The sequence below is a fragment of the Microtus oregoni genome, unplaced genomic scaffold (genome assembly GCF_018167655.1).
Source record: "Microtus oregoni isolate MIOR12 unplaced genomic scaffold, Mior012 000001F_ref0000356, whole genome shotgun sequence".
Lineage (NCBI taxonomy): Eukaryota > Metazoa > Chordata > Mammalia > Rodentia > Cricetidae > Microtus > Microtus oregoni.
In genome coordinates, this window is record NW_024543060.1 from 81,040,118 (window position 1) to 81,065,385 (window position 25,268).

Genomic DNA, 25,268 nt, shown 5'->3' on the forward strand with positions numbered 1-25,268 from the left:
TTCTCCCCACCCCTGTCACCTACATACTGAGCTTATCACTGTTGAAAAGGTGATGAATGACAAGCACACAAATCCCAGTGTAAATGTGTTCCTGGCTCCCTAGCAGGATATCCTGCCACGGGGCTGAACTTTGTACCCGGCACATTCAGAGCGCTTCAGACACACCTGTGCCTCTGCAGTCACGCTCTCAGGAAGACCCCTGCCCATCTGCTGACCCAAGCACACTGGCCCTGATCTGCTACTAGGATTTGAATAACTGCAGTATATCCTGACTTTTAAAATTAAATTCCTTTCTCTCTCCTACAGGAATGACCGTACCCATCTCTGTGAGATACCATTTAATACATCAGGTACACAAGAGAGTAACCACCTACTGAATTTCACTCAGAAGAGTCAATATTATAATTACAAGCTTGGGAGATTCAGTCTGGCTTGCCCAGTCAGTGGCCCATGAGGGTAAATGTGACTTTATCATTAATTTCTATCACCAGGCATAGGATAATGCATACGAAATAATCAATATTGGTAGTAGACATCCAGGAGAGAATACAAGGATGGCTTCACTCCGTTTTCAATGGGAACTCTTGCGAAAAGAATCAGGAGACAGCAAAGAAAAGACTTGCCATCCACAGTGACCAGGAAGCGACGGACAGTCAGTCAATATCATTAAAACAGTCCCTGAACTTCAGTCTACACCCCACCCAGCAGTCTGTGCTACTGCGTGGCTATCTTTCTGGGGCCTCCTCTGGGCTAGGCTGGCCTGCCCTGGGCCCCACTGCACAGGAACTCAGTAGAAGCCTGCACAGCAGAGTTTGAGTGCTGTCTGTTGGGCTGGCGCCTCACCGCTCTCTTCTTTCAGATCCAGTCTGATTTTGTGACTTATTCTGTCCAGCACCGGTGACACTGTGCAGCTGAGGGCCAAGTACTTAAGACGTCCAGCAGTTTTTGCTGTCACAATCCTGGAGCTCCCCTGCCACTCCGTAGGCTATTCTGCTGGGTCAGAGGGCTCAAGGAAAACTGAGACACAAGTGTGTCTTCCAGCTCAGCCACCAGCTCATGAGGCTGTATGGTTACCTCTGCCAACACCAAACAGGGAGAAAAGCATCCCAACCGCCCTCAACATGAAGAGAAGTGTTAGTCTTTGGATTGAGCTAGTCAGTAAGGGGGATTTTAAGCAGTAATGAGTAACTAAACACTGTTATCTAAATTCCCTGTTGCCATGATTCACCACTGTCCTGGCCTACTGTGATTATTTAGAATAAATAATCTAAATAATAAATGGCCTACTGCTATTATTTAGAAAGAGAAACCAGTACAGAAATACAATCACTAGGTAGATATCTACAGCAATGATTCGGGGTGATTTTAGTGCACCCACCCCCTGAATGATCTATTTCTCACATCAGTAATAGAAAAACCAGCTGCAACCCCTGAAACAATGAACTCGTCCTCGATTTCCAGAGCTAAGGCTTTCAAAGCGTACGCTTTCTCCCGAGCCTCAAACTTGCCTCCTCTGAGTTTCCCTAGAGGCCATGCACATTCTCATGTCAATTCTCTTGAAGACTTTTTACCTCTGTCAGCAAAATATTCAGACTTTTCTGACCAGAATTTCCCCTGGGTGGTGGCAGAGTGAAGTGCCTGGCGGCAGGTAACCATTCACACACATGCTTTCTCTCTAGGTGCATGAGAGTGTCGCAGACTGCACATCAACCCTGCCACCACAGAGCCACAGGACAGAGGAAAAGGACAGAACACACAGGAGCCATTCAAAAAGCATCCTAGAGAAGCGGGGGGGTGGGGGGGGGGTAGATCCAAGGTACAAAGCTGACTGGCTGTTGGCGGGTATGGGGGGGGGATACTTAAAATTTAAAACTTACAAAAGTATCCTAACTCCAAAGCTTTTTACAATAGACAGGCTGTCGGCTCATGTCTGAACAGTGTCTCACACAAGATCTGTTATCAGGGAATGACACTTCAGCAAATGCAATGATATATGTATATGGTTTTTCAGGACAAGGTTTATGTGTAGCCCTGGCTGCTCTGGTACTCAATCTGTACACCAAGCTGGCCTCGAACTCAGAGATCTCCTTGCTTCTGCCTCCAAAGTGCTGGGATTAAAGGCATGTGTCACCACGGCCAGGCAATGATTTATATTTTTGCCTGAAATTTTTTAAACAAGAAAATTCTAGAGCTCCAAAATGAATGGTAACAATCAAAGGACAGTCTAAGCACAGGGTGTCAACAGGGTTCCAAGGGCTCCTAAAAAACCCATGAAAGGGCACAAGGAGGTTAATAATTAAAATTTTGATATATGCCATTGTGTTTCAGAGTTACACAGAGATTGCTGGCCATCTCCCAAAGATTCAGACATACTGTACCTATCTCCAGGTTAGAAATGGTTTTTCAAAAGGAAGACATAATTTTGAGTTGAACGAAATAGTATGAGTTTAAGACCAGGGTATTACTTGTGTGATCCCAGTGAGTACAGGTCATTAATTAGTTGAGGCAATCCCAAGATGCACATTAGGAGCAGCCAGACCTCAGGAGTCCCTCACAGTTCCAACCCAAAACTTATCAAGTGTTTCTTCCTCTCACCTATCAGGAACCCAGAGCCTAACAGTTCTGTCTCGTGAAGCAGAGGCTAATAAGTTTCCTTGTGGAGAAAACTGCACGCTGGTCACAACGTCCTTGTGGCCCACATATCTGTAAGCTCTAGTGTTTGGCTTCAAACTCCACAGCATAAGAAAGGTGTCCCAAGAGGCAGTGGCTGTCGAGAAAGAGAAGAACAAACAAACCAGGGTTAAGACAGGAACGGACGCGTACCTTGTCACTAACAACTGTGATTAACAAAGAAGTTAGAGGTTGTAGAGCTGATCAGGTAAGGGCAAAAGTATTTTATCGTTTCAAATGATTTTTGTTTCATTGTGAATATGCAAACTTGGTAGTGGCGTGCTTCAGAAGGGGTACTAGTCTCAGGATCCAAGGGGAGCATAGCGACTACAAGCTACCAGAAGGAAGAAGGCTGAAGAAGAGGGCACTAGATTGAGTCATTCCATCTGGGTGCCTGGAAGTTACTTCACCTCAGTGTGGGGGCAATCAATGTTTTCAGAGGGACAGGTGAGCTACTTGAGAAAAGTATGTGGAAGTGAGTTCACCCAGAAGTCAAAGCAGTAGGAGCAGCCCTAACACACTCTTTGCCTAATCCTACCTAGCGCTTCTCTCTGTGCATGAACACGGGTATAAGCAAAAACGATTTTTCCTGAACCATATGAAATGCACTATATAAATCATGTCTTTATTGCTAAACATTCCCACAAGCTTTCCCTAGGAATATGGGTTGTTTTTTTTTGTTTTTTTTTTTTTATTTTGTTTTTTTTTTTTTTTCTCACATGCCCACGGCGCAGGTAAGCTTGAGAAACTAATCATCCACTTTCATCAACTGGTCCAGAAATGTTTTTAAAGCTGGGTGAGATGCCCTTAAAAGTCTGTTTCTGGCTGGGCGGTGGTGGCACACGCCTTTAATCCCAGCACTCGGGAGGCAGAGGCAGGCGGATCTCTGTGAGTTCGAGGCCAGCCTGGTCTACAAGAGCTAGTTCCAGGACAGGAACCAAAAGCTACGGAGAAACCCTGTCTCAAAAAATCAAAAAAAAAAAAAAAGTCTGTTTCTGCTCTGTAATTTTATGACATTTGATGATTAATAAGAACTGTATATTGGACATTAGCCTAAAAATCTTCAAATCTTGCCTACAAAACAAGTCCTATCATGCACACATCCTAGAACAGCCCCAACAGCAGAAATCAGGTCACTGGGAATCACCATGTCTACAGAGAATGCTTGGAGATAATTGGCAACTTTGTAAACTTCAAGGACAGTGCATATCACTGACAGGCAGAAACAGGGCCCAGCTTTACAAAGTTACACAAGTCTCCTAAATTCCCTAGCTTATGCATTATCTCCACGTTTAAAGTCCGGTGAGTTTCTAGGTTTTGAGCCATAATTTTATTCAATGTATTTCCTTTAAAAAGGGGGGGGGGACTGGAGGAGGTGGGGAAAGAGTACAAAAAGTTGATGTTCTACTGCAGTTTGTCCAAACTCTAAAACATCTGTACTGGGTCTGTTTACTGGGGATTAGGGACAAACAGGGAAGACAACTGGTTACACATGCTATCCTGGGATCCTGGTTTAGTTCTGTGTATTATGCTGCAAACAGGATACGCAAAGGCAAGTGACATAGCCATTCCCTCTCAGAAAGATCATGTCTCAGTGAGACATCATTAACACCACCATACATGGAGGGAGCATCTTAACACATCATTTACTCAGCTGGGAGGTGGTGGTGCACACCTTCAATCCCAGCACTTGAGAGGCAGTGGCAGGTGCATCTCTGTGAGTTCGGGGTCTACAAGAGCTAGTTCAGTTCCAGGACAGCTAGGATACACAAAGAAACCCTGTCTTGAAAACCAAACCAAAACAAAAAACTCATCATTTATTCATGTTAAACACCATGACGAGAGGGTCTTGTCCTGGGGAAGGTGGATGAAATGATCTAGCTCAGATGGCAGAAAGAGCACTCTGAGTAGCAAGAATGCCACTTCATCTTAGCCAGAAGGCCCAGAAGCAATTTTTGTTGTCATTTTTATTTTATTTTTTTAGATAGGGTTTTACTTTATAACCCAGGCAGGTCTCAAACATGTAACCTTCCCGCCTCAGCTTTCAAAGTAGTGGGGGAAAAGGCATACACCACTGTGCCTGGCAGAAGGGAACTCGTGTGCAAAGTCTGAGACTGCACTCGGAAGACAGGACAGGCAAGAAGACAAGTGACATCACAGGGCACAGGCTTTAGTCAAGGAGGCACGGGGAGAGGCACAGTTTACCCCAAGTGCAACAGGAAGCTATTAGGTCTTGCAAAGAGGGCACCCCATGCTCTGGGTGGGAAAACTGTCACTGTCCCTAGAGAAGAGCTTTGCTTTTGTCTTTTCAAATGAGTAAAGTCTGTATGTGTTACGGATTAAAATGTCATTAAAATGGTAAAACAGTAAGTTTTTGGAGAACATACAATACCTTTATGACTTTGAGGGAGGTCGTTTGCTAAAACAAAAAATATAAACTATAATCATAAAAAAAGAGGATGACATTTTATGCTACAGTAAAATGAAAACACTTTTCTCCCTTGTGTGTGTGTGGGGGGGGGTCACTGTAAACAGAATGTGGCGGCACACACCTTTAATCCAAGTGCTTGAAGGAAGAGACCAATAGGTCTCTGTGAATTCAAGGTCAGCCTGGCCTACGTAGTGAGTTCAGGCCAATTCAGGGCTGCACAATAAGACCGATGTCCAAAAAAAAAAAAAGCAAAGAAAGGCTCTCGTGTGTGTGTGTGTGTGTGTGTGTGTGTGTGTGTGTTGTGTGTGTGTATGCATGTTTGTGTGCATATATGGAATCCAGAAGACAACCTTGGGTATTATTTCTTAGGTATTTTCTATGCCTTGCCTTGATCTTTCTTGATCGTTCCTCCCTCCCTGCCTCTCTCTTCCCTTCCCTTCCTCCCCCTCCTCCATTAGCCAGGGTCTCTCACTGGCTGGGAACTCTTCAAGTAGCTTAGGCCTGCTGGCAGTGAGCCCCAGGGATCTGCCTGTTGTTGCCTCTGCAGTGCTGGGATTTCCTAAGGCTGCCACCATGCCTGGTTTTTATTTAGCTTTGCCTGGGTTCTGGGGATGGAAGTCAAGTCTTTGGGCTTGCAAGGAGCTTGCTATCAGAAGAACTGCCATCTGCCCTGGAACTGAAGGTACAGATGCTTGTGAGCCACCACGCAGATGCTGGCACCTGAACCCTGGCCCTCTGCAGGAGTAGCAAGTGGTCTTAAGCAATGAGCTATCTCTCCAGCTGCCACCCCCTCCCAACCCCCAGATCTCCTTAAAAATTCACTCCTTTGGAGTTGAACCTCATCTTAAGACCAGCACAGGAGATGCTGAATATAAATAAATAAATAAATAAATAAATAAATAAATAATAAATAAATAAGTACAGAGAAAGAAAAAAGAGAACCCACTCTGCTAAGCATGGTGGCACATGTCTGCAATTCCAGCACTCAGAAGGCAGAAGCAGAAAGAGTGTTAATGAGTTAGAAGCCAGCCTGGGTTACAGTAGATTCCAGTCAGTAAATTTCAGGTCAGACTAAGCTATATGGGAATAGTACACATACACACACACACACACACGCAGAGCTAAGCAAAGGAGATGATTGTATGTATGTATGTCTGTATGTATGAATGAATACCACAAACTGTGCTTAGAATCTACAAACATCATATAAATCCATAAGAAAAATGATTATGACCTAGCAAGAAAACAGGCAAAGGGTTAAACAGATGGCACTTTCATAAACCACAAGCCAGTAAGGAAGAAAAGGTGCTCAATTCTGCTAGTCGACAGGAAACCAAGGTCACCACACCCTCATCCAAATGCTTACAGTAAAGGAGACATTGCCTCTCTGGGGACGTGGACTAACCAGAAGTCTCCCATCATGCTGGTTAGTGTCACCACTCTGGAAAGCGTTTGAATGTACCACCTATCTGAAGTAGAACACACACTTGGCATTTGACTTGGCAGCTACACCCCCACCTAGGTACCAAAGAGAACGCATGGGCGTTTCACAGAACGCATGCCAGTGTTTGCAGCAGTACTGTTCAAGTTACCCCATGCCAGAAACTCATTACCCACCGGCACAGACTAGATACAGTTATGCTGTAGTCCTCCTCGATGACTGAAGCGGTTAGTTATGAACTTATGAAAACATTACGCGGAGGACGGGGAGCTTTTAGAGGAGCACACAGTCAAGTTGGCTTAACTAAGACACTAAAATGACCCATCACAAAGAGAAAGACTGGAGTGACATAATGAGGAACTTCAGCCAGGCCCATGTGGTCAAGACTTGCACAACAGTTTGTGGTATTTATCAGGATGTGGTGGATTTTAAGAGTTGGGGCCTAGTGGGTAGGGTGAGATTATGGGGGAAGACCTTGAAAGGGTAATAGGACACCAGCCCTTTCTGTCTGGTCCCGGCCACCAAGCGGGGAGCAGCTTCCTTCATCATGTGCTTCTGCTGTGACATGGGCCCTTACCATAGGCCCAAAAGAAGACACAGGTAACTTGGCCACCAACTGAAGCCCAAATATACCTTTCCTCCTTAAGTATTTGCCATAGGAATTGGAAGCTGCCTAAGGCCTTACTGGGGCTTACTCTGGAGCAGGTTAACAGGCATATAACACAGGCAACAGAGAAGCGTAAGAAAGAAATCAACTCCCAGTACCACAATAGTGCTCTTTGGAGGGGATGGTGATCTGACTAGGTCTGAGGCTGTGAAAACTGGAGGGGTAGAAACTACAGGGTTCGTTAATGGATTTTAGGAAGAAAAGCAGAATGGTCCTGACTGCCAGTCTCCCAGAAAAACCTAAAGGCCATTTAATGAGATGAAAAGAGCTCTAGAGCAATGCTCTCAACCTTCCTGAGGCTGTGACCCTTTAATATACAGTCCCTTATGTTGTGGTGACCCTCACAAGAACTTCTTCATAACTGTAACTTTGCTACCATTATAAATTGTAATGTAAATATTTTTTGGACGTAGATTTGCCAAAGGGGTCTTGACCTATGGGTTGAGAACCTCTGGTCGAGAGGTGGGAAAAGGGAAAACCAAGAGTTTGTTCAAAGATGCTGCCGACATAACTGTGAGTGACGGGGAGGGAGTATCCACCTGCCTGGAGCCTCGAAAGATGCTTAACTTTAGTATAATGGCTAAAAGATTAAGCTGCAGAATCAGAATGAAGTGAGATGTACCAAGGAAGACACACCAGACATAGAAATGTCCCAATTACAGCTGCAGTTTGGATACTTTATGCTTTTCTCTTACACTTCAGGAAAACAAAACAGAAAAACTACTAATGTATTATTTTTATTCCTTTTAGATGGGGCTGGAGAGATGACTCAGCCATCAGGAGAACTGGCTGCTCTTGCAGAGGACCTGGGTTCAGCTCCTGGCACCCACACCGCAGCTCACAACTCTTTGCAAACTCCAGCTTCAGAAGATCTGAGGCCTTCACATATGCATACATGCAGGCCAAACACCAATGCAAATAAAATAAAAATAAGTAATAAAAAAAAACAAGCAAACAAACAGGGCATGGTGGCAAATGCCTTTTCTCCCAGCACTCGGGAGGCAGAAGTACACTGATCTCTGTGAGTTTGAGACCAGCCTGGTCTACATAACAAGTTCCAGGACAGCCAGGGATGTTACACAGAGAAACCCTGTCTGGAAAAAACAGGAAATAATGTCAACAACAAAGAAAATATATCATACTAATATGTAAGCCAGCGTTGGCTCTCTCGCCTGAATTCCCTTCCTCCGTTGTTCTGTTTGTCTTTCCTTCCTTCCTTCCTTCCTTCCTTCCTCCTTCCCCCCCTTTTTTTGAGGCAGGATCTCAGTTAACCCAAACTAGACACAAGCTTGCCATGAGCCAATGACAACCTTGAATTCCAGATCCTCCTGCACCCCAACAGCTCTAAAGTATTGGGATTACGGATGTGTGCAACTTCACCCAGTCCTTAATCTTCTTTCTTGGTTAAGAACTGTTCCAGTATCAATAATAAAAAAAATTATATGCAAGTATGGATGTCACGACTGAACTGTGTGACCGTATAATTTGCTTTCATATTCATTTCAATTTCTATGGAACCACACCCTATGTAAACATTACCACATCACTTAAAATGCCAAAGTTCACAGTATTCATCGTGCTACTGCTCTATTTTAAGATAAAATGCCAAAGGGAGCATGTGAAGAAAAATGTTAGTCAGTAAATCTACCAATCTAAGAAAAAATTACATATATATTATATATATGATTTATATGCATATATAAAATACTTATGAAAACAGTAATCCATTCTTTGAGGAAATCCTTGTTAGGACACAGATGAACAAAGTCTGTTGTCCTAGTCAAGTTTCTCATATGTCCTTTCCTGGAGCATGACCACTGGGAATTCTATGTGCTAACAGACACTGGTGTGTTCAGTCTCATGCATTCTGTATATGGAGGGCAGTGCACATCTGCTCCTCTGTATATGGAGGACGGTGCACATCTGCTCCTCTGTATATGGAGGACGGTGCACATCTGCTCCTCTGTATATGGAGGACGGTGCACATCTGCTCCTCTGTATATGGAGGACGGTGCACATCTGCTCCTCTGTATATGGAGGACGGTGCACATCTGCTCCTCTGTATATGGAGGACGGTGCACATCTGCTCCTCTGTATATGGAGGACGGTGCACATCTGCTCCTCTGTATATGGAGGACGGTGCACATCTGCTCCTCTGTATATGGAGGACGGTGCACATCTGCTCCTCTGTATATGGAAGATGGTGCACATCTGCTCTTCTGTATATGGAGGACAGTGTGTATCTGCCCTTTCGCATTCTGCCTCTCCCTTTCTTCTCCTGTCTACTCAGTGTATGCTGGCATGTGTGTTTTGTTAATACACAGAATACCTTACTCTGTGTTTCCTTTTCTGTTCTTGGGAAATTTTAGTTTTCATAATTCCAAGCCTGTAGAAAGATTACAAGACAGTACAAGAGACCCCACACCTTCTTTCCCTACTGGAGATTTTATCAAGTTTACATGTAGCCTATTGACCCTACCATTTTCTCTTTATAGAAACACCTTTAAATATGTATTTTTTCTTAATCATTTGCAATGAAGCTAGAACTTAAAGTCACTTACTACTAAGTGCTTGGTCCCTACTGAAACTCATGTTGCAGTTCGACCCTAATGTATTCCCTAGGTGGTGGGATTTGAGAAGGAGTCCTAGGGAGTCTGCCCTCTGAATGGAGTAACCTGCTCTTTATGTGTGCCTCTTGGCTGTCAATCAAAGCTTTAGAACAACACCTCACAGACAGATATTCTTTTGAGGCTGAGCTCAAAAACGACTCATAACCCAGCCTCTCCAGTCCACATCTGGAGCAGCTCAGCCAGTGGGACAAGCTGCTCATTTTATATCTCTGCTGTCCTCTGGGGAGAGCATGGCTAGGAAGAAAGTCGAGGTGCAGGGCTCACCTTGTGTGCTCTCATCCCCCAAAGGCCAGGGATTTGCACTTGGGGGCTCACTGCCTGGAAAAGGTGCATTGTGTACTGAATTTTGTTTCACGGTTCTTTTCAGATTCCAATTACTGTTATAACCGGAGGGAGAAATCTATATATCAGCCTATTGTGTAGCTAGCCTTCAAATTATTTAATGAAACTACCCTATTTAGATCGGTTGTGATCTTGTTGTTTTTTTATACAACGCTGCTCTGTAAATGGCATGATTGTCATACAAACATATCATTCTGATAAGTCTGCACAACAGTTACCACTGGATCCAAGTCAGAGGACAAATGCCAGAATCTGCTAAAAAGGTTGACACTCATATTTATCTTTAAAAACATGTGTGTGTCTGTGTGTGTGTCTGTGTGTGTGTGTCTGTGTGTGTGTCTGTGTGTGTGTGTCTGTGTGTGTGTCTGTGTGTGTGTGTCTGTGTGTGTGTCTGTGTGTGTGTGTCTGTGTGTGTGTCTGTGTCTGTGTGTGTGTGTCTGTGTGTGTGTGTGTGTGTCTGTGTGTGTATCTGTGTGTGTGTCTGTGTGTGTGTGTCTGTGTGTGTGTCTGTGTGTGTGTGTCTGTGTGTGTGTGTGTCTGTGTGTGTGTGTCTGTGTGTGTGTGTCTGTGTGTGTGTCTGTGTCTGTGTGTGTGTCTGTGTGTGTGTGTCTGTGTGTGTGTGTGTCTGTGTGTGTGTGTCTGTGTGTGTGTGTATGTGTGTGTGTCTGTGTGTGTGTGTGCGCACGCGCTTCCAGGCTGGGTGGGCACAAGTGTCACGGTGCGAGTGTGGGAGCCAGAGAACAGCTGGTGGAGTCAGTCATCCCGTTCCGCCTTTACGTGGGTCTCGGGGATCGAACTCGGGTTGTCAGGCTTCGGGGTAAGCCCCTCTGCTTGCTGAGTCATCTCGCTAGGCCCATATCTATTTTTATTCGTCTGAACTATATCCTCTCCTGGGTCTTTCCATAGTCACGAGGAGCCTGGTAATTCACCTTCTTATCTGACGCCTTGTCTTTTTGCACAGCTACTCTAGAAGTTCTTCTACACTCTCTGCTTCTGTCCTTCCCTATTCCAAGCTACCCGCACCTGCTCCTGCATGTCCAGAGTCACAATGGCCTTGTGGCCACCAAAGAAAGCAATGGACTGCCTTCTGTAGGGAAAAATAAACAAGGAAGTCTAGAGAAATCAATGGCAAGGCATTCTCTATCGATCATTAAAAAAAATAAGATGTAATCTTTAAGTACACACATTTACAAACCCAAATGGAAGAGGGTTTGTACAATAAGATCACAGTATTCTAACTGGAACTACAAAATGCAAACAGCTTAATACTCTCAGAATCTGTTTTTACTAGCCAACTATGGTTAGTTTAATTAAGTAATGGTCGGAATTAATTTTTTTTTTTTTTTTTTTTTTTTGGTTTTTCGAAGCAGGGTTTCTATGTGGTTTTGGAGCCTGTCCTGGAACTAGCTCTTGTAGACAGGCTGGTCTCGAACTCACAGAGACCCTCCTGCTTCTGCTTCCCAAGTGCTGGGATTAAAGGCGTGCGCCACCACCGCCAGGCCAGAATTTAAAATTTCTCTGCCCCAGATGAGAAAAACAAAATCTTGTGTCTAAAGGAACTATGGGGGCTTTAAAAAAAATAACTTTCACTAAAGATAACTTGGGGGAGCAGAGATGGGAGGAAGCGGGGATGTGAATGTATGTGTTCCACCATGCTCCATGCTTGTCTTCCTCAAGGCGGCACCAGAAGTGCAGCCTTACATCTCTACACGCGTCAATCATGGTGTAAGCTTTCATCCCCATAGGGCTCTGCATACCCTTTCGCTAGCGCCCTGTACCGTGCTTGATCTCCTTCCCAAATGGGGTCTGTGGGCCCGAGAAGAGCGGATACATGCTCTCCCTTAGAGCCAGACACCTCCACAAACACTTCAACCTTGATCTTAGTGCTTGGGGACACCAAGTTCTCTCAAGTCCTTTAAAGCCACCATCCTTTCTCTTTCACAGTTCACCCGCCCCCTTCAGGTCAGGACCGCCCCCTTCAGGTCAGGACCGCCCCCTTCAGGTCAGGACACCTATCTGCTCCGACTCCTAGCATAATTCAAGAGTAGGGCCTCAGGCTGGTGAACTGGCATGGTTGGTAAAGGGTGCTTCCATTGTCAACATGAGAGCCTAAATTCAACCCCCAGAAGTCATATTAAAAAAAAAAAAACCAGGCACAATGACATATGCTTATAATCCCTGGGCTAGGGATCATTATTAGCCAGCTAGCCAAATCAATAAGTCAGCCAGACAAATCAATAAGCCAGCCAGACAAATCAATAAGCCAGCCAGTCAAATCAATAAGCTTCAGGTTCGGCGAAAGATCCTGCTTCAAAGCAATAAAAAGACTGAGAAATAACACCTGGCATCAACCTTTGGCCTCCCGGAAATGTGTGCGCATGCGCACACGCGCACTTACGCACAAGGGAACTGGTAAGTACACCACACACGCGATGGACATCGCAAGGACAAAACCAAGCAATGCAGAAGTGGCACCTGAGGGATGAGACCTGAGGCTGTGCTCTGGCCTCGGCAGCAGTGTGCATATGTGTGCCCCCTCCTCCCAAACAGCATCTGACCTATACAGCAGGGGGAATGGAGTGTGTGGGGAAGGACAGGGTTGTGTTAGTGTCGAAAAAGGACAGATCTCTAAGTGAGGTGTCCAAGTGGGGGATCAGGCAGAGAGATCGCATGCACAAGGCAAGATGTACTTTTTTAAACTAATTTTTTCCTTTTATTGGGAATAGATCCTTGCTCGGGTGGCCGCGGCGCACGCCTTTAATTCCAGGTCTTGGGAGGTAGAGGCAGGGGGATCTCTGTAGAGATCTAGAGGGAAGACTTCCAGGGCAGCCAGGGCTACACAGAGAAACCCTGTCTTGAAAAACCAAAATAATTAACTAAATAAATAGATGAAAATAGATTCTTTTCTCATATAATATATCCCGATTCCAGTTCCCATCCTTCTATTCCTTCCAGTTCTTTCCCCCACCTCCCCTCCGGATCCATCCCCTTTAAACATAGTTTTAAAATCCCCTGCCAGCATGTCGAAGGGGGAGGCTAACAATAGCACGCTGCTTGTGTGCAGAGATGTGTGAAAGTGGGTGATCCTGGGTTTGTAGCGTGGGGGGAGGCGTTTCTAGGAACTGTCACTGGCTCAAAGATTCTCTCAGAAACTCCAGAGGGGTTGGATTTTGCCTGGAGAACGTAAAGGGACAGATGTGGGAGTGGCGTGCCATCAGCTGCATGGTCAGCTGCATTTGTGAGGGGCCTCAGTGAGGAACATGGGCTGGCACAGGAGCCCTGAGCTGAAGTTACTGAGAAAGGCATGGGGATGCGAAGCAGTTCCTCAGGTTAGGTGTTGAACATGGATTTAGGAAGCAGACGGTCGGGGTCTGCTGCCGGCACGGTCCAGCCTGTGACACAAATGGAGCCGCTGAAGAGGACGGGGGAAACTGAAGAGGACTGGGGACACTGGAGAGGACTGGGGACACTGACTGAAGAGGACTGGGGACACTGACTGAAGAGGACTGGGGACACTGGAGAGGACTGGGGACACTGGAGAGGACTGGGGACACTGGAGAGGACTGGGGACACTGACTGAAGAGGACTGGGGACACTGACTGAAGAGGACTGGGGACACTGGAGAGGACTGGGGACACTGGAGAGGACTGGGGACACTGGAGAGGACTGGGGACACTGGAGAGGACTGGGGACACTGGAGAGGACTGGGGACACTAGAGAGGACTGGGGACACTGACTGAAGAGGCCCACTTTCTCACACTCAGTTCACCACCTCTCTGCCTGGCTGACTCCTCCAGCATCTTACTCCACAATAGGCTTGCCTTCTGCCATCCTATACACCGGCTCCCTTCCAACCAGTCCAGTCCCTTGCTGTCTCTCTGATCCAAAGCTCGGAGCTAGGAAGGGCTCAGCACAGGCCACTTACTCTTCTTCTTCTGCTTCTTCCCCGTGACCAGATCCCTTCCTGTGACCCCAAATGACCTCTATCTATTTACACTTCCACAAGTCTCCTAGCAAACCCTCACCCTAGCTTGAGGATGACCTCCTCGCATGCACGATGGCCTTTCTGACGGTCTTCTGTAACAGCTCGGGAACTTCTTTACTATCTGTTTCCACACAGTAGCCATGATGATAAGTCAAAGCATAAATCAGATCTTAAACCCGTAGACTAGATCCCTAAATACACTTCCGTTTCCTGTGGCTGTCATCACAAAGACCACAAACTTGGACAGTTAAAACAACAGAAGTTTATTCTTCACGGTTCTGGAGGCCAGAGGTCAAGGTGTTGACAGAGAAGCGTCCCTCCAGAGGCCCTGGGGAGCCCCACTCCCTCTCCCTCTGGGCCTCCTCTACTCTGACTGCCTCTGCCTCGCTGAGGTCTGCCGCTGGCCTCTGGCTTCCTATGGCCTCCCCTTATCTATTTTCCACTTGTTTGTTTGCTTTGGGGGGTTGGGTCTCCCTCTGAAGCCCAGGCTAATCTAAACTCTCAGTAATCCTGCCTCGGCTTCCCTAATGCCAGGGATTACAGGCACGTGACACCACCATGCCTGGCTAGCTATTCTGGGTTTTCTGTTTGAGCCTGTGTTTCATTCTGCATCCCAGGCTAGTCTCGCTGCCCTCACAGCGGTCCTTCCTCCCGAAGCCCTCACAGTGTCCTTCCTCCCGAGGCCCTCATCCTGAGACCCTCACAGTGCTCCTTCTTCCCGAGGCCCTCACAGTGCTCCTTCCTCCCGAGGCCCTCACAGTGTCCTTCCTCCTGAGGCCCTCACAGTGCTCCTTCCTCGGCCTTTCAATGCTGCATGGCAGGTGTGACCGACTGTGCCATTTTGTTATAAGGGCATTTGTGACAGAATTTACCACTCAGACGATCTCACCTCAAGATCATAAACTATGATTAAAACAATCTTTTTGCCTGTAAAAAGACACACCAGAGGTTCCAGGGACTGAGGCAACTCTTCTGTAGGCCCACCAGCTGCCATTTAAGTCCTAGCAAGTCCGCTGCCCACCCTCCAGCTCTACTCTCCCTGAGTACAGGGCTCTATCCTTTATGGAAGTTTCCTACTTCTCTAAGACAAGGTTTTCCCCACCCTTGGCCTTTTCCTACACTGTTCCTCTTCTGCTGTCTACCTAGCTGAGGCTTCAGGGCTCTGGCTAAGAATGACTTCTGTGGACAATTACTCCTTTAACTCTCGCTCCATTTAGACCCCCCACCGTGCTGTCCTTTTCCTCAGCGCTGACTGTTTCTTTGTTCCATTGAGGAAAAGTTAGCTACACAGGGATTTGTGGGCTGTTTGTCTTTCCCACTGGACTGTGAACTCTTTATATCATTTTAGGACACACATCTGTTTTGTTCTCTCTTGTATGTATATTTAGAGCACGTGACAGTATGGGCTAAAGGATATTAAGTCAACAGTCCCACCCTTCCCCCCTTCTGAACGGCAAAGGAAGGACTTGGAATACTGAGCAGACAGCTGGAACACCTCTCATTTATTTCAGACATACTGCGCCCCACCTGGGCTGGGCAAGCCATAAAACTGAGCAAACAGAAAAGGCATATCTGATTGTTATTAGTAAATTCTAAGGACTTCCCTGGCCATCCATTCTGCCACGGGTACGGCTGGATAAGTAAGGTCTTTGTTCCCTGTTCTGTACTCTCTATACCTCCCGGCCAAATGAATGGACTGCAGCTTCTCAGGATTGCTAGGGGAAACTGATACAGACTGACTTTCACCTTCGACCTAATACTAAGCCAGAGGATTAACATATGTATTATAAAAAAAACAAAACAACAACAACAACAAAAACCCTCTTCTTTAGGATGCCTGGAATTCTCCAGCCTCTCTTCTTCTCCACCAATAATTTTTAAATTGAAATATAATTCACGTGCCACAAGCCCTACCCTTTGCTACACGATTCAGTGTTTCGTACCAAGTGGAATCACTGCCACTCACTCCAGAATGTTCTCATCACATTACTCTTCCCTCTGACCAGAAAAGGAAAAGCCTCAGTGAGCAACCATTGTCTACCACTCCCTCTTCAGAGCCCTGGAACCACGAACGTCCTGCACACAGTCCGTCCGGTCAACCCCTGTACATCCACGAGACTGAAACACGGAGACACGACATGATTTACAAAGAGCTGCTTAGAGAGTGAGCACCTGCATGTATAGAAACTTTCTGTATGTAAAAACAAGCAGAAAAAAATGCTCACTATATCTAGTGTGTGTCCTTAGATGTGGCCCCAGTACATCTGACAAGGGCAGGGTCCTCAGAATAAACACTCTTGGGACAGCACAGCTCACTGGAAAGAGGCGAGGGCATGGGGGTATTCCTGAAGAATCGCTTTTAAGAGATGAAGCAGGAGGAGCAAAGTCCATGGTCATCCTTGGCTACATAGCAAGTCTGAGGACAGTCTGGGGTTCACAAGGACTCTGTCTCAAAAGAAAAAGAAAAAAAAATCACTCATACTACTGGCTGAAAGGTATCTGTACTCATGGACAGGAAAGAGTGGGAGGTTGCGGATTAGGGGACAAGCGTGTTATTTTGAGCCCACAATTTTGAAAGGAAGAGTGTCCACGTGTCCTGGGAACCACTTACTTCCTTGTAGAGTGGACAGGATGGGTCCCGGAGAGCCTTATCATTTCCAGTTTGTTCATAGCTAACGCACGACAGTGCTGACACCACTTCTGAATCATTTACTTGTTAACGACATCTTACACGGCCAGGCGGGAAACCTGACTTTCTAAATACCCTATCTGAACTTCCAAGTAAGGAAAAGAACCGCATGTTTATGTAACTACCACGCCACAGTCATAAATGTGTACACAGGAACTTTGCTTCTACAGGCTAAAATCATTGGAATCCGTTTGCAAAAATAATTAGGCATACATACATTGTGTCGTGTGCCCTAAATACTACTAACAAAAAGAAACACAGACACTGCTCAAAATGCACACATCCGAACCTCAGTTTCTGATTATTCAAAAATGTTATTATACTAACATTTAAAAATGTTATTAAAATAGAAATTCAAAAAGACAAGTCAAATCTAAATTTTACTCATTAAAATTGAGACCTTAAAACAACTAAGAATATAATACAACTTTAAAAAAACAATAACCTGACTTTTGCATGGACTATTTTAGTCTGCTAACATCAATGCACATGCTAGAGCCAACTACTGGCTGAGTAAACACACTTTCCCTTACAAACAAGGTATTTCAAGTTAAAAGACGCTTTCTGAGAACCACATTATCATTCTTTAATAAAAACAGCTGCCAAGCTGCTTCTGTGCTTCTGTAGATAATCTAGTCACGGGACTGGCCAGTAAACAACAAGATGGAAACTCCTTGCTTACCAAATGCTTTCGTGGCATTTAATTTAAGCATGTAAATTCGCTTAAAGGATCAGCCCCCAACTGTCTACAGCAAAACAGAGAGCTTGGGTGGTAACAATAAATTGGAAATAAGAAGTGAAAGAGTATTTGCATGCTTCATTATAGTGTACTTTTTGGAATGAAATTGGGGCACACCTATGATAAAAACACAACTTTAGCTTCCTTTTGCTATGAATTATAGATATAAATAAGCCACCAGCCTACAGAGTCATAACCACCAATAGAGAAAGAGGTGAACACAGAACTAAATGCTTTAGTCTTAAAAGCCCTTCTCTCTGTTGATGGGGCATCAAGATACTAACATAGTAATAATTTCAATATTCACTTCTAGAGTACAGTCATCTTCCTTCTCTCATATAACAGGGGGCTAACAAGAACAACACGGCAAAAAGAAAAATTTTGCGAAAAATTGTTTCAAGAGGACATGGGGAAGGCAAGAGGGCATTAAGGAGAATTTCCTTCTGAATAAGTACTTTTGTGTATTTTACTTTAATAACATAAGGGCCAAGCATTGCCCACAGAATCTGGACACACCTTCATAAACTTTAAGGATGCTGGAGAACCTACAGAAAAGCGGAAACAACAGATCTTCAAAGAGTCAATGAGAACAAAACAGTCACAAGAACACACAAACTTTAATTTCGGACATGGTCACCCGAAACAATTTGCATCAATTCAGGGTTTACAAGGCTCCCTTTCTCCGCCCAGACTGTCAAGTGAACACTGAAAACAATCTTCTTATGAGTTCTTGACGACTGGTTCACTGTGGAGCACGTGTTTTTTCATACCACAGTCAAGGAACTGGGACTCGCTCCCAAATCTGGCCTGTGACTTCTGGATAAAACGATAGTAAGGAACCAAAAAACGTCTTAAGATGTATTTACTTCTGAAATAACTTAGTTTGGGAAACATCCATATTCTTAGTGAAAGAATTACTTGGAAAGTTTAAAACTTTTAAAAAACAAAATCAGTTCAACAACTGTCAAAATAAAATGACTATAAAACTAACTACAATCCCATGCACTGAGAAACACACTTCAGGTGAGCTCGGCTCATGGAAACTTCTCGGTCTTCCAAACTGAACACAGCTCAGAGGCCTAGCTCTACCTATGTTAAAAGCAAAGACACAAAAGTGTTCCTTGAAATCACAGTGGGTGAGTAGGGGACAGGAAGGTGTGTATATAGGAAGGGTCAATTTCCAAGACCCAGTCGGGCTATTCAGACAAGAAATCTGAGGCCCCAGCAAGATGAATGACTCAAGGCCATCCTTCTGCTGTGAGAGCTGCCAGGCTGCCACGGGTTAGCAGTGAGCTGGCAGGCAGCAACCGACAACTACCAACACAGTCTTTCTTCCCTTGCGATCTTAAGAGAATTCTCCAAATTTCCTGGTGAGCTAGAAGTCAGGCGAGCTGAACACTCTTTGCAGGCCTGGGACACTTTCAGTTTCACCCATTTCAGCGAGCACATTTGGGGTTGACCTCAGAGAGGCCCCAGTCCTGTTTAAGTGAGGCGCTAACAGAGGGAGGCGCAGTATTCTGAATGAGCCCCACTCTGGTCCACTCACAGCCTAAGGAAGGGTAGTCAGAAGATGCCCTACACCGCACAGACCCATTCACAGAGTGGACGGCCTGCAGAGCCAGCGACGGGAGGTATCGAGGTATCAATACACAGGTCCAATAGCTCACGCTTACAAAGCACGGGATGTGAATGTCCCAGCATCTCATCTGGCCCAGAGTCTAAGTTTCTGAGATAACTGTCAAAAAAAAAAAAAAAAAAAAACAACCTCCAAACTTGCATTCGGACCAGTCTCCTCTTCCAATGAAACATATATCAACCTCAGGCCTTTTTCTCAAGATCAAATTTCCTCTACTTCTATCTGATCAAAGACAAATTCGTTTCTAAAAACCTCAAACAAACTGACTAAAAGAAATTCAAACCCTACATAATCAAAACAGTAATAGCTCTAATTACACATTCACAAGCTTTGATAAAAAAAAACAACAACAAAAAGAAAAGGCTAAGCAATGAATTTACCAATCAGCATGAATCATACCCCATTTTGCTTGGGCTTTTACATTCTTTAATATTAAGTCTTGCACTCAAGTATGCATTTTGTGGCGCCGTGTGTCCGGCGCAGGGTCTTGCACCCGCTGCTGAGCTACACCCACAGCCCACACCTAAGTGTTTTGTGCATCTCAATTCACAGCAGCTTCTTTGAAGAGAAGTAGGGGACCACATAAACAAAGCTTCTTAAATAGAACAAGCCCCGAGGAAAGAAGGCACTTTGAAAGATTGAGCAGTGATGCTCTGGGCACCCAGCTTCAGAGGGACGTCACCACATGAACCGTGGCTTGCCAGTGTTCTCAGGGCCAGCTTCTGGGTGACTTCTAGGAAGAATACAATCATCACTGGTCACTCTGACTTTCCAGGAGCTACTACTGTCAGCTCCCAAACAGAAGATGGTCTCCTGCTGTTGTCTATTTCTCAAAACGCCAGAGCTGGTTTTTATCAAGGGCGTTACATGTTTTCATCTGCACACTGGGTCGGCCTTCGGCTGTCCGGAAAGCAGTAAGGCACAGTCCTGTGTGAGGGTGAAAAATCGTGCCGTCTTCTTTAAAAAGCCAAATGATGTTGACAGGGGTAGGGAGACCATCCTTGGGACAGTTTTGCATCCCTACATGAGTCTTTTGTTCGGGGACCTCCGCACATAATTCAGTCACAGAATTAAATCGGATTTCTTTGTTGGAAGTGTATTCAAAGAATTGATTGCCTCCTTGACCGTGGCATCCAAACAAGGAAAGGTTAGCACCTGTCGGGTTGCTGTCAGGAGCATTATAGTCTAAGCACTCGGAAGAGATGCCCATGCTGCGAATAGCTCCGTGCCAGCCAGGTCTATCCTCAGGGACATGTAAGTTAGAAAACACATTTTTCAAATACCAGTCGAAGCTCTGGCATTTCAGCCGCTCCCTCAGCAGCTTCCTTTCAGAAATATCGCCATAGGCCTCTTTCCGAGCTGGTGGGTTTCGGTTATAGAAATGCTCTTTGTATTCGTCCATCCAGACTTCGGCAGCCCTCGCCGTATTCTGTAGGAAATTGGGGCGAGCATATGGCGCCCGCTTGGGGAACACGTGGCCCACATGAGAACATGGGTGGATCTCCAGTTTGCCGCCGCACTGCCAAACCCGGAAAGACAGCTCAAGGTTTTCCCCTCCCCATACTTCCATGCCCGTGTCGTAGGTTCCCAGGTACTGAAAATACTTCTTGCTCACGGCAAACAGGCCTCCTGCCATGGTGGGTGACCGGATGGGGTCGATTCTTGATGTTCGCCTGTCCCGTTCATGTTTGGGGACAGAATGCCACTGAAATGTTAGGCGCCAGTCAAACCCACCGATCATGGGCTCCCCAGTCTGCATGTAGAATTCAAAAGTATTCCAATCGATAGTATCAATAACAGGGCATACGATTGCTGTTTCATCGTTACTAATTCTTTCTAAAAGTGGCTCCAACCAACCAGTGTTACACTCACAGTGGCAATCCAGGAACGTGAGAACATCCCCAGTGGCAAAAGTGGCCCCAATGAGGCGGGCCCGGACCAGCCCCTCTCTCTTATTCGTTCTAATCAGGCGCACTCTATCGAGATTACTGATGTAAGTTTCGAGTTGCGACTTCAAATAAACTCTGTCACTCAAGTCATCGACCAAGATGATCTCCTTCAAGAGTACCGCAGGTGACGTTTCTAGAACGCTGTGAATGGTTCGAAGCAGAGTGGACCAGGCTTCGTTGTAGAAGGCGATGATAACGGAGGTGGTGGGAAGCGACCTGTAGTGGAACGTCTGGGCTTTACACTCGGGCATTCTTTTATCCTCTATGTGGCGGTGCAGGGAGATCCTGTCACTGACGTAAATATTAATGGCATATCTCTCAATGAGTTCTTCTTGCTGTTTCAGTTCACCCTCATTGAGCTGCAATTTGCTGGCCCTCCCCCATTCTCCAAGAGCATGGGAATCTGCAGGGGGCTTTATATAAAGAGGCTGAGACAAATCCTCTTCCCCCGTCTCAATGTCTGAGCGCCGCCTTGGCCCCAGCTCCTTGGCATGGCCGGCTTCTGGGGAGGCATACAAAGTGGAGACGGAGAACTCCACCAGGATATAAGCCAGTGTTAAAAACGCCAGCAGCAGGCAGCTCTTGCCTGCCCAGGTCCACCTCACGGCCATCCGGATCCTCATGGGTCGTGCGTAGACGCGGCCACCCAGCCAGCACGCGGGGGAAGTGCTGCGGACCCAGTAGCTGGAGTTCCCGGCTCAGGTAGGGGCGACCTTCCAACCACGTCCCTCCTTTCATGTAGGCGCTGGGCTCCTTCCAGGACACCGGAGTTTCCCGGGGGTCACTTGAGACCCCCGCCCCCCTTGCTCCTCGGCCTCCGGTGCAGCTCAACTGGTCGGTCCCCACTTCCTCCTGCTCGTCTCAGAACTTTTTCACAAACTCTCCAGCCAATACTCCACCCTCCCCAGGCCGATCACAAACCCCTCCCCTTCCCACTCACTCCTCCTGGTGGTTAGTTCACGAAAGTTGCCTTTCAGGCCCAGACCGGCCGCACCGGGACTGAGCAGAGGCCAGGGGACCTGGAGTGGTCCCAAGTGCCCCGTCGCCCCTGGCTCCCTCAGTCAGAGACCAACGAGAAGGAAAGAAAGGGTTTCTGCTAAGTGATCATTGCTTACCGTCACAAAAAGAAAGGAAAAGGAAAAAAAAAAAAGGACGACTTACCAAGTTGTTTGCTGTTGGGGCTGAAGTCCACGGAAGTGATCGCAGCTTTGTGGCCTTTAAAATAACGTTCCAGAATCGGGTCCTCCTAGGATGGAAAGTTGGCAAGTTTTGAAAGCAGGTGCAGAATTCTAACTCTCGGGATCAGAGGCCAGTGTTGCCGGTCCCCCGAGGCTGGAGAGAACCCCGCCTCATAGGTGGGCATCGAGGGAAGCGCGGGTATCACCTCCGGGGTGACAGGCAACGGGAACTGCCCGTGCCCCCCGCCGGAGGAGCCCCCCAGCCCAGGCTCCGGAGCGTGCAGCCCAGGGACCAGCCCCGGCTCGGGGGACCGAGCCGCCGGTGCACGGCGCAGGCTCCCGCGCCCTTTAAACCTCCCAGGCGATTCTGACGCAGGCGTGGCGCGGAAGGCGGCCGGGAAGTCGGGGGTCCGAGCTCCGGGAGCCCAGGAGCAGCGCTCACCGCCCTGTCTGGGCACGGAGCTCCCGGTGCCGGGCGCTGTGCGAGCGATAGGCCGAGCTCCCGGGCCGGGGGTCCCCCCACCTGGCCCCGCTGCCATGGGGTCGGCTCGGACAGCCGGCGGGGGCCTTACCCGGACGGAGGCCATGCGGGGAGCGGGCAGCTCCGGGGCCTGAGGGAGCCAGGGAGGGACGGGGACAAGGGGGGACCGTGCGGCGCCCGGAACCGTCAGCTCCGAGCGCCGGCGCCTCCCGGTCACTACAACAACGGCGGCCCAATCAAAGCCCGCGCTCCAGGCGTGGCCAGATGAGCCCCGAGACGCTGGCCACGCGGGGGACAGCGGACGGCTCGGCGGGAGCGCGCCGGTGCGGGGTCCAGCGCTCGCACATAGCGGAGCCCGCGTGCATCCGAGGTAGCGGATCCTCGGGTTGGTGCGCGGGGGGGACCGGGGAGAAGCCTGGGGCGAAATGAGATCTGTGGGGGGGCGAGGCGGACGTGAGCCTGTGATCGACGCCATCAGAGTTCCATTACACCTTAAAGAGACCGCGCCCTAAGCGCGCCAACGGATCCGCTACACCTTGTGAAGACCGGAGAGAGATACTGGGAGGTTCAGGCTTGCTGTTTCTGTAACAGTGCATTCAGAGGAGCTAAGTACCTGGCGGAAAACCTGGTTTGGTTAAATTGCAGGGTTTTTTGTTGTTTGTTTGGTTTTGCACGTGGTGTAGATCCAAATGCCGGCGGCACACGATGAATGAACACTACTACACCGCAAGGTTACTATAAGGGTTTACACTGCAGGCTTTCTTACACATCTGTGCTTCGGCAGCATGAGGTTGGTAAAGCTACAAAATGTTGTCGGTGGCAGTTTATAAAAGGGAGGTCACATCAAAGCCTGTGACACCAAATGAGACGGCAAACCCTGCCCTGAAGCATAAAGGACTTATCTGAAAATTATATATGAAACAGAGATTCTTGGCAACAAAATGTCATGATACCTCGCAAGATACATGTTCTATGTAAATGAAAGATGTCTTAATTACAGGTTCTCTGACGGGCTGTATTGTGACTGCATTTAGTCTTAACCACTATGTAGCAATTAAGTAGGTAGAGAAAGTCTGCAATACAGTATTAGTTTAACACATGGGTGGGTGGTTGTTAAATATCTTTTGTATGTTTGACCCCAAGGGCTACAAAAAACAAGACAAAAGGGGCAAAACTCCGAAAAAACCAAAATATTTTCCCCGCCTTCAAGAACTTGCCATTCTTGGGATGGTCTGTAGCTCGGTTGCAAAGTGCTTGCCTAGCATGAACAAAAACAAACAAACAAACAAACAAAAACCCTCACCTCTACCGCCAGTACCACACCAACCCAATCTGGCACTGGGAAGTTAGAGGCAGGAGGATCAGAAGTCCAAGGTCATCCTTAGCCACGCTGGAGTTTTGTGCCAGCCTGGGATACATGGATACTCAGAATTCATGGCAATTACTCAGAAATCAAACAATTTACTTATGATCTGGCAAAACAGGGGCCAAACATCTGTATTCACCAACATTCATAGCAGCATTATACAAAGCAGCCCAAAGCTAGAAACAAGTAAGTATCCTACAGATTAATCGGTATTTATACGTAAAAGGAATATTATTTGGCCATAAAAACAAATGCAATTTGATACGCGCTACTAGTTGCAAGGAAGCGAATAAACTAGAAATAAATAAGATCACGTTGTGTGATTAAGTTTGCATTAGATAGCAAAATAAGTAGATGCTTATTTCTTGTATATTTGATTACAGTAAAATGCTCTGATGTTAGAAACAGGAGAAACCAAGATTTCAGGATCTCTCATAGCTATGTCTGATTTGGGACACAGCAGATCAAAGGGAAGAATGTTGGAGAGATTAACTTGAAAGAAAAGAAGACACGAGTATAAGGTTTTTCTAAATTGTTTGAGTACTATTTTTGGAATCATCAGTTTGTCACAAGTGAGCGTGTTTTTTTTTTTTATAAGCAAACCAGAAGGCCGGGAGATGAAGCAAGTTATGAAAGCATATGTCTCACTATAAACCTTCGCTATATCTATAGTAGATATTCCACAGCTACTTGAGTTCCTTTTGTATCAGTCAGTCATCCATTGCTGTCATAATGCTGTGTAATAACTATAACAGTCAGTGGCATACTAAAGTGGACTGATCTTTAGTTCATGAATAGACAAGACATACTTTAAATAGATGAAGAGATAGGCCCTAGTGTTGGCATACAAAACAGTCCCACAGTAGCTTGGAATGGCATATAACAAATGCCAATTTTGGGGGGGATAAACTCATAGCAAGGGTAGCGATCCACAGTCCTCTGCATGTGTGCTGGGAACTGGAACCAAATCCAGCAGCCAAGAGGGCCACACATGGGTTTTATCTGCATTTATATATAGTACATGAGACCACATCAAAAGTGGGTCGGTATCTTAAACACTAAAA

The 25,268-nt window shown here is 46.5% G+C and overlaps 2 protein-coding genes across 4 annotated transcripts in view; both read right to left on the reverse strand.

Moving 5' to 3' along the window:
* The window catches only part of Poc1b (POC1 centriolar protein B), an 81,152-nt gene extending 57,564 nt beyond the window's left edge, over positions 1-23,588 (reverse strand). For all 3 annotated transcript variants that reach the window (XR_005976177.1, XM_041672489.1, XM_041672479.1), the window contains exons 1-3: positions 22,930-23,588; positions 22,341-22,425; positions 2,596-2,767 (exon numbers count right to left, since the gene is read on the reverse strand). Coding sequence is in view for 2 of the 3 variants with exons in the window: in XM_041672489.1 (XP_041528423.1) it covers positions 2,596-2,767; positions 22,341-22,425; positions 22,930-23,313 (641 nt within the window). In the remaining variant the exon portion in view is untranslated. The remainder of the gene's footprint in view (positions 1-2,595; positions 2,768-22,340; positions 22,426-22,929) is intronic.
* Positions 18,193-22,047, reverse strand: Galnt4 (polypeptide N-acetylgalactosaminyltransferase 4). The gene has a single exon (XM_041672502.1). The coding sequence runs from the start codon at positions 21,800-21,802 to the stop codon at positions 20,054-20,056; it is 1,749 nt and encodes a 582-aa protein (XP_041528436.1). The 5' UTR covers positions 21,803-22,047; the 3' UTR covers positions 18,193-20,053.
* Positions 23,589-25,268: the final 1,680 nt, after the last annotated feature.